This window comes from Hyposmocoma kahamanoa, unplaced genomic scaffold (genome assembly GCF_003589595.1).
Source record: "Hyposmocoma kahamanoa isolate Upper Pololo Valley unplaced genomic scaffold, ASM358959v1 79, whole genome shotgun sequence".
Taxonomy (NCBI): Eukaryota; Metazoa; Arthropoda; class Insecta; order Lepidoptera; family Cosmopterigidae; genus Hyposmocoma; species Hyposmocoma kahamanoa.
Window position 1 is genome coordinate 10,619,139 of NW_020653993.1, and position 9,966 is coordinate 10,629,104.

The window sequence follows — 9,966 nt, forward strand, 5'->3', positions numbered from 1 at the left end:
GTTAATAATATAGTTGTCAGTATTTTACAAAACCCTGTATATGGAGATCCTCCTTACGATAACAACTTAATATTGTGGTGCATATAGATTAGTTTTACGAGTAAAACAGCGGGATAGACATACCTAGTTACTTAAACATTGTCTTTACAGCGGTCATCAAAATCCACTTTACTATTCAGTGTCGCGTTTTAACTTCGAATATAATAATGTCTTTATATTATTGATCATGCAAACGCTCAAACAATATGAAGACTTGGTCGTTAATTTAACTTCTTAAGTTCAGAGTGTAATAATATTCGTTTGTCATAAAAATAATTCAATTATGCATTTCTAATTATGTCAAGAATAGATATTTTTTTATTATGATATATATGATTTCATAAGGGCGCGAAACCAAGCATGCACGACAGGGCGTGACTAGCACAAGATCTCTATGCAAGATTGTCTCGCGCAAGTAGCCCTCTGTCATGCTAACCTAAGAGTGGTTATTTTTAGCAGCGATATAAACGCGCGATTGCAGTCGCGCGCTTGCATCGCTGCTAAGTCGCCGTGTGTAACCGCCTAAAGGTTTAACATTGCTGTCACCCTTATACGTAATTTTGGTGCATTTTTAGTGAAATTTACTTATTAACATATATGGAACCAGCGAGACGAGATCTTTAACCCCTATAAGCGGTTTTTTTAAACATCTTATTTAGTTTCAGTTTTATTGTTAGGCAAGATGATTAACAGATTTAGGGACCCAATGGCGATTGCATAGATGCAATCTCGCGTTTGTATAGCTGTTAAAAGTCGCGTGTATTACCTACTTTTAGGTGGGAGGTATAGATTTTTTCATGCACTTATTTTCCCACGTTCCCTCCGCATAAAATTAATAAAATAAATAACACAAGTGCAAGTACAGTCACAAACACCACCACCAAAAATACACCAGACACGTGTTTCGCCTTTCTATGAGATATTCAGGGGTTGTTGATTGTTCGACTCTGTCTGAGTCTGGTATAGTTTTGGTGGTGGTGTCTGTGACTGTAGTTGCGTTTTTGTTATTTATTTTATTAATTTTAATTAAAAGTAACTGCATGAAAAAATATTCAACGCAAGCGCACCTATTTTGCACGATTTAACTTCACTGGGGTCGCGGAGTTTCAAAGTCAAAAATAGACTTTAGTTGCCCATATGTTGAAAATTACCAAAATGGAAATGCGTAAGTGAACCGCCTGAGATCGAAAAAAGAAACAGATTTAAAAAAAAACGGCTGTTTTATACCTATGGGTCGAGTATATATAATAATAATAAAGCGGTTCTACTCGATACAACACGTCGTAACTTTCACCGGTTCATGAACCTAAGTCCTTAACCCCGGCCGACTGTAAATTGCTGGGGAATATCGCCGCTCCAATAATAAAATATTCAAAATTCTTCATTTAGGCCATGAGAGAGGCGATAATCTAAAACAATAATCAAATAAAAAGAAACATTCAAAAAAGAATATAATGAATCAGACGCAAATAATTTGTATTAGGGAGTTTTCTGTACATTGAGAACTTTACTTCCGGACATATAATACGAGCCACCTTGAATTTTTAATCTTAAAGAGCTAGAATACAATGATATTGTTACCATCGAAGACAACGTTTTCCCCGGTCGTACAAATTCAAATTTTCAACAAGGACGTATTATGGAAATGAAGTTACTTTACTCCTCCTTATCATAACTAACTTAATCGTAATTTTTAGCGAGATCAAGTTATTAACATATCGATATCTCCAATTATACTAGGCAAACTTAATTTTGTGGTTACTTTCTGTTTTTAATGTAAGCAGCCTTATTTTATATACCAATATTATGCGCCCCGAATTTTGCGAAAAAAAATAAAAAACAAAAAACAAAATTCGGAAAAAAAACAAGAAAACAAATTTTGTGAAAAAAAAAAAGAAACAAAAAGAGAGATTACCAAAAAAGTAGAGGTATCGATATCTGGGATCAGAGATATGAGATCTTCAACACAAAGTGGCTCGAATTATGTGACCGGGAGTGTATATTAACAAATTGGTTGTCAGGTTAATGTTGATCCCTGTGATGGTAACATTTTTGCCAATGGAAGTTGTTCTTTCTTTGAAATTCCGCACAATGGCGATGACCACAAACTCTATATAAGTTCTGGTGGCTGTATACATTCAAACTTAGAAAAGTTCAATCGGGAAACGAAGCCGGGAAACAGACATTAATATTATTACACTCGTCACATGAAACAAATGTACCTACGGACACTGAAGTTTTACCATCACGCAGTTGTTGTTAATGCGGGTTCATTCACACTTTCATTAACAACGGTTTTTACCTCTATCGTTTCAGATTTTTCCGGTTTGTCCTCTTCAGTGCCGTTGACCTCCTGTTTTTCATCTTGGGCATTTTCAACAGGTTTTTTTTCCTCTGGGACTTTTTCAACGGGTTTCTTTTCTTCCTGCTTTTTGTCTTCCACGATTTTTTCAACAGGCTTTTCCTCTGTCATCTCGATGTCTTGGGAATCTTCAGATTTGGACTCGATAGTGCCTTGACTGGACGTGTCTGTGGTTTCCGGTTTGGGTTCCTCTTTCATCTCTGTTTCTGGGATTGTTTTTTGTTCGTCTTTTGGTGTTGTGTTGTCTTTCTTTTCTTGTGGTTTGTCTGTGAAATAAAAAAAATAGTGTTGTATCAGTGCGTTTCGGGACGTCTGCGTTGGCTCACGTCACACGGCTCACATGGGAATCTCGATTGCAGTTTAGTGTAGTGATGAATTGTGATCGCAATGCCTCGGTCACGTAATTTGCAAGGCGTTATATGAACCAACATTTATTTTATTACAAAGGGTTTTACGTACGTTCTCACTGAAAATTCAGTAATGACACGTAAAATGTTTATACACTACTACTCGGACGCGCCGGCTCCATCGCGGAATCGCATTTTAGGAGCGACGCAGAACCTCCTCGATTTTGGGTCTCTTCACGTGCCAGCACATGCATAACCTCGGGGGAAAGCACCGACTTATCTAACATTAGCGCCCGGACAGCTGTCCGACATTTTGAGATCTGTCAGTATTGTTAGGAAACTGCTAAAGAACTGGCATTAGCAGATTACAGGCCCAAGGACAATTTTGTAATTGGAATATTTATATTTTGGGACTTATAAAGCTACATTTACTCGAATCGAGTTATTCATAACGAACATTGGTGGTGTCGCTTACTAGGTTTTTAAAGTTTCGAAATCTCTGATAAAGTACTTACTATGCAATGGGAGTAAAATAACCCCCTATGAAAACTCCGGTTTGGATATTTTTTTTATTTTATTATTGGACTCAAGATCCAGGATATTTATTCATCCAAACCCATTTCGTTTTTGTATTTGGTAAATTAGTGGGTATATTAATTAAGTAAGGAAATGATTAACAAATTGTGAACAGTATATCTTTCTTGTTACTTTATAATGATGTGTCGCCATAATAGGGTCACAATCTGGTACAGAACTTATTATACTTAACTCTTATCAATATAATTCGATAGTTTTGATGTCCATATAACAAATAAGCAAAATTCCCCTTAAAAAATTGTCCCTTTCTAGTTTTTTTTTGCTCTGGAGTAGCAAATTTCTTTCTTAGTCGCACGATCTTTGAAATTTATGCCTTATTCCTATTGCAATAGCATGTAATATACTTTAATAAATTTACGTCCTCTGCCTTGCCGTACGTTAGTTTAAGCTGGCCCTTAGTATTCCGCGCGGCGGAAACGGCGGAAACGGCCGAAGGTAGCCGATTATGCCCAAGTCTTTATCCAAAAAGTCGATGTGTAAGATTTTCGGCATAAGTACATACATCGATGCGCCGTTTCAGTTCCCTCTTTAGTATTTATTAATTAATAACATTTATTTTAAGCACAAAAAACACAACACAAACGCATAAAACATGACATTCTGGCAATATTATCCTCCTTCTCACCGGCCACCTCAAAACTGTCGTCCGAGTTCAAAAACTTAAATGTACAATTGTCCGCGAGTAATACTCAAAATAAGTTATAAAAAGCTCATTCAATGTTAAAAACCACTTAATATTATATTCACAATCATTATATTAAACTCAATTGCTGGATGTGCAGGTGCCTTCACGAGGTAAGTCCCGGCCCCTCCAGTACAGTAAATTTAAAATATACCAAATGGTTAACTAACTTTTGCCTCGAGTAGTTAATAAAATAAATGATTATTATTATTTTAAAAATAATCTCACCAGTTTCATCTACTTCCATTGGGGTCTCTTTCTTCTCGTCGCCATTCACCTTCTGTAAAAAATTTAACATTGTAGTTTTCACGATATTAATAACGCAAAAATAATTGTAAATACTATCTATTACTAACTACAAACGACACTAGACGGAACATTACCTACACAAAAGTAACTAAAATAATAATTATTAGTGGTTACACACGGCGATTTGAAGCAACGATGCAAATACCAAGTGTAGCGATGCAATCGCGCGTTTGTATCGATGCAATCGCGCGTTTGCTTAAAATCGCGTACGTGTGTGAATGTAGACGATTAGCGACTGTATCGCTGTTGAGTCACCGTGTGTAACCGCTCTTAGGGTCGTATTCTAGAACTCTACTCAATGCTCAAGTTAGGATTTGACCTGACTTCAGTATGATTTTCAGTGCTCACTGCAATACTCAAGTCCTGACTTGAGCATTGAGTAGGGTTCTAGAATACGACCCTTAGACGTCTGCCTGAATCTCATTACAAATAAATTGATTTAACATTCTTCGTACTTGTTAATTTTTAACATATAGAAGAGCTTCGGAGGTATTCGAGTTTTACGGAAATTGACGGCTGTATTGCTAACCAATTTTATCTCATATGTTCCACTGTTCGGCACGGATAACCTAGTTAACCTGGTAACCTAGGAAATCGGTGCATTTTTTAACCTTTAATAAAATAATGGTAAATTATTTACCATCTCATTTTTAACCGACTTAATAAAAAGATGGTTCTCAATTTGACTGTATTTTTTTGTGTGTGAGTAAGTGACGCGATTACTTTCGTGAACCGATTTTGGTAATTCTTTTTATGTTGGCAAGAGGGTACCTCAGTATTGGTCCCATTTAAATTTGAAGAAGACATTCCACTTCCAACGGTAGCAAAATAGGCAATAAATCAGAGTTATTGATTTCAATTACTTTACGTTAACCATTTTGAAAAAAACTTGGCAAATGGATGCAATTCCACAAACTTTTGAAGTTGGTTTATTTTTTATAAAAAACGTATAATTACTTTATAGAAATGGAATAATTTTGTTACCACATTTGCATTTTCTAAACGGTTAAATTTAAAATATTTGCCACCACATAACAACACAATCTCTTGAAAAATGTCAATTACCAGAAAACCACCGCAATACTATCTCGCGTTTGTTAAAAGGTGTTTTTATTTATTGTATTGAGATTCTAAGTCTTATTCACTCAGCCACACATAAAATGTTAAACTGTGACATTTTTGAACAGCCAAAATTGAACGTTACGTAAAAAGACGTAAGGTACTATTTTTCTGTGGCCCATCGTACTTATCCCAATTAACTAACAATAAACCACTACATTACTATCCCGTCACCTTTTTAATAACTAATAACAGATACAAACTACGATATTTAAAAATAATCTTTATAGAGAACTTCAATACTTAATAACGAACTTATTCAGGGAAGAGAGAACTGTTACAAGTGTTTCAAGGCATGCAAAATTGTACACAAAACATATGCAGATACGTTACAATTTTCTTTGGTTGTTGGGGAGTATCCAATTGTGCTGTATAGTCATGTATTGTTTCATTTTTTTTTTGTTTGTGTTCAATTTTACTCACGTTAAAAAACGGATTTTTACCACCATCTACCACCCCAATACAAGAGTGGCGAGACCCGAGCCACCGCCGCCTGTTGTAACAATTACCTACCACTTATTATAAAGTATACTTGAGGGAAATAATTAGAATTAAAATAATACTAGATGATATTATTTGTTTGTAATCCTAAGGAAGAAACTACTTAGCAATAAGACCACATGTTGCTTATTAGCTAGTTTGAATAATCAGGGTTCAACAATCTATTTGTACAACTATTACTTGTCTAAATTTATGTATTATTATGGTATTTTGTTATATATACTGTATTTTATTATTATTTAAATTTCTTTTTTATTGTTCTTTTATATTGTAGAATGTTTGTATGTTATTTCGGGTGCAAGAAAGTAGCCTCCCCGCCACGACGCACCTTTCTTTCCTGTACGTCTTTTATGGTATATTTATCATCAATTTGATATTTTTTGTCAGAATTTTCCTAAATATTCCGAAAAATTGGTGGTTGCAGCAACTCGTCGCAAAGGTTAGGTTAATTATTCACTTTACTGGTAATTACGCTAGAATGACTGCAGAGACGTTTGATTATATTCTTGAAAATATCAATCCAGAATTGGAATCCGACTTGGAATCTTGAACAGAATTGGAATATTTTTACGAATAAAGAAATTATTACTATTTTATAAAATTGTACTAATACATAAAAAAAAAATTAATAATTACCTACGTATATAAATAATTAGTGTCCTGACTGTACTATACGTTCTGAGCACGGAAGAAAGAAAAGAATGGAAATGGCATCAAGCAACAATTGTACCAAAACCGGTGTCGCCAACACGCACACATTTGAAATCGTAATCTTACATTAGTACTAAGATAACCTAATTTTGATTGGTTAAAAATTATCAAACGAAAACAGACAATAATAAAAAAACTATTGAAAAAAAAAATTGAAACTTATTTGGATCTAATAAGGTTTTATTATTACTAGTCATATAAAAGCTAAGAAACCTATGAACATAAACTTCTTGTAACAAAAGCAAAAAGTTGGCAATCTACAGATAGGGATGTGACATTTAATTGATATCGACATTATGTTTCATAACTAGCGGAATATTGAACAAGGCATTGCTTTATACTTGCTATAATTAGGATTAATCACGGAATATATGGAAACGGTCTTTAAAGCAATTTCTTCGAGAACTAGCGTAGCTAACTTTTACACGCACACATTTGTTACCAAATACGCATAAGGTTTTACTACACGCAAATATTAATTGATATTAACTACGCAGGCGTGTGCGTATACGTAGGTACATGCTACAATGACTGTATTAATGATTGACGCTGTCATCGTACTTTCATTAACCTACTAGATTTCAAGTCAATCCGGTCACAAGAAAAATTAAAACACAGTCATCATAAAAATCTTTATTCTCCCTGAAATGTGATGTCTTTGTTCAACAATTACCTCTTTTTGAACTGACTGAACATGACTACACCCATAGCGTCGACGAGCTTGTCAAGAAAATGAAGATACTTATTTCCGAAGTCGAAGAAGCGAATCATTTGTTTAGTTTATCAATAGATGTGGTCTATAATTTGTGAAGGCGACTCTGAGTTTCATGTCCACCTGATTAACCAAATGATTTATTTCTTAATGAATTTTTCGGTTGTTATTCATATGTATATAATTTAATGCGATGCCATAAAATGCCTATAGCAAATGGTGCTACATTTAGTAGGTACCCAGCTTTTATTGCCCGTTACTCCAGCCCGTTTCTCTCTTAAAAATGATCCGGCGGGAAACTAAAAATCAATACAAAAACTGCAAATGTAAATCATGCCTGTGACAAAACTAAGAACTCAAACGGATGAAGGTGACGTATAATAAGCAAGTAGGGAGATAGGAATCATGTAGATAAGGGAAAGAAAATCTCCAGTCATAAAGTCTTCATTTGATACTCCACGAGCTTACGTGCAATGTAAAATTATCGATACTGTACCTCTTCTATCTATACTTCCTTTTTTTCATTAATATATCGTTTTTACTTAAATTGAAAATTTAAAAAAACAATTGCGAGGGTTGGGATCAAACATTTAAGTAATCAAAATTGTTAGCTTTTAAATTAACAATTTATGTTTACACATTGGTACCGCTATATTAAAAAAAAAAATTGAACTAAATCAAAACCGGGTTTCTAAATACAGAGTTTCTACATATCGATAATTTGATTACAACACGCGGACCCAGTACCAAGTGTAATACGACGCTAGTGCAAGCAATTCATTGAGCGTTATTGGAATTGTTTTATTGACGGCGGCCATGGCTAGCAACCAATGTATCAATATACATTATTACTGGGTTGCAAGAAAATAGTTTTGTTTCGAAATTATAGTATTGCATTGTTCAAAATATTAGAAAATACAGAGTTTTAGTACTTATCGATGAAATGAAATCACTCCTGGAGTATTTTTTAAACTTTGGCTTCTTACGCGGCATGATATAATGGCACAATTTCTATTTTTTCCACAAAATAATCACGTATCACATTTGAACGACGACTGACGCGCTGTTGACACTCATATGAACGTCTGTTCATAAGCTAGGTAACGCGGACCCCGCCCACTAACTACTAAACTATACTAGTATTTATGTGGTATGTGGTTCTGTGCATTGAAGGTCGTTTTACGGGTGCCTTAGCTCGGGCCAAACGTACTGGGAAGGTAGATGGACAGAATACTTCGTCGAAACGTTTCTTATAATGCCTGTACCATGAGTTTACAGATACAGTTGTCGCTAATTTATTCTATATTTATGTCATTATAATCATACCGGCTTATACATAAACGTACGTACACAAAAGAGTTGTGGTCTTTCAAAATCTTTGTGGGTCATTTCATTACCTGTTACTACGACTTTATTTTTATTTAATTGTATTTTTTTTTTATTCTATTTTACTTTTGTTTTAATTTAGCTTTATCTTTTTTTAAATTTCTTACTGTGTATTATTGTGTTGCGGCGTTATGTAATAAATGGATTTTATTCTATTATATTATATATATTAAATATATTTATATTTAGATATTCACTAATAACAACTCCATAATAAACTGATGTTTTATCAAACGACTGGCTGGTTATTTTATTTTGAGTAGATCAGTGTGAAGAAATTCATTTTGGCTTGACATCCTTATTACATTATAAGTGTGAATGACGTTTTAAAAAATTTGAAGCCAATTTCATCTTTTATTGTTTACATATAAACCTACATTACATAACAACCTGGAATATGGATTTTTTCTGAGTGTTCGATCTTTGTATTAATAATTATAACAAACTAGTGGAGTAATTTCGCAAAAAATAATTGAATATCAATTCAATAACAATTTTAAACCTGGAATTCGTTAAAAATTTTCTGTTGGATGCGTAAGAATGCCCTCAGAATCAACAGGTCGGTTAGGGGGCGGCATCGACTGTACAAATGATCATATAATGTCAAATTTTTATTAATATTTCCATAATTGCGACCACTAGGCTTGGGCCAGTGTCAGTTTCGAGGAATGCGGTCAGTTAAAGTTGTCCAACAGTTTCGAAGAGAGCAGGTAGATAATATTGGTATGGTAATATGGTATTTAACTGCCTCAGTGGCCGGACGGTTACCATGCCAGACTGCCACGCAGAGGTCCCAGGTTCGATTCCTGGGCCGGGGAAAATAGTTGTATGATGTCTCGTGAGTTTGGGTGCAATTCGTGGTTGACTATGTGTGTGTCCATGGCACCCGCGACACTGGGTTTCCTTAGTGCGGGGCTATGTTGAGTGTGTGCTTTATTATTATTATTTATCTTTGGAACAACCTCTTCGACGAAGTGCTTTTATGAAGGGCCACGGTTACTAGCGAGAACTGACACTGTAAACTGATGGTAGGTACTCTAGTAACTCATTCGATCTTCACTGATAACGTGATAACACATCAACACATGAAATCAATGCCATAATTTTCAGGTAAAACATAACTTATTTATTATACATCTATAATCCACAAAACTGTCTCTATAGATATTTGTCGAATGATAGTTTCCTTTTAAATTTTTTT

At 34.5% G+C, this 9,966-nt stretch overlaps 1 protein-coding gene across 3 annotated transcripts in view; it reads right to left on the minus strand.

Annotated features, from left to right (window-relative positions):
• Positions 1-960: 960 nt before the first annotated feature.
• LOC113233602 (regulator of chromosome condensation-like) overlaps positions 961-9,966 on the minus strand; it is a 30,279-nt gene continuing 21,273 nt past the window's right edge. For 2 of the 3 annotated variants that reach the window (XM_026468753.1, XM_026468752.1), the window contains exons 13-14: positions 4,256-4,307; positions 961-2,667 (exon numbers count right to left, since the gene is read on the minus strand). In XM_026468753.1, coding sequence (XP_026324538.1) covers positions 2,285-2,667; positions 4,256-4,307 — 435 coding nt within the window. In that variant the 3' untranslated portion in view covers positions 961-2,284. Of the gene's footprint in view, positions 2,668-4,255; positions 4,308-9,966 lie in introns of those variants that run through there. The other variant, XM_026468756.1, reaches the window with a different exon arrangement.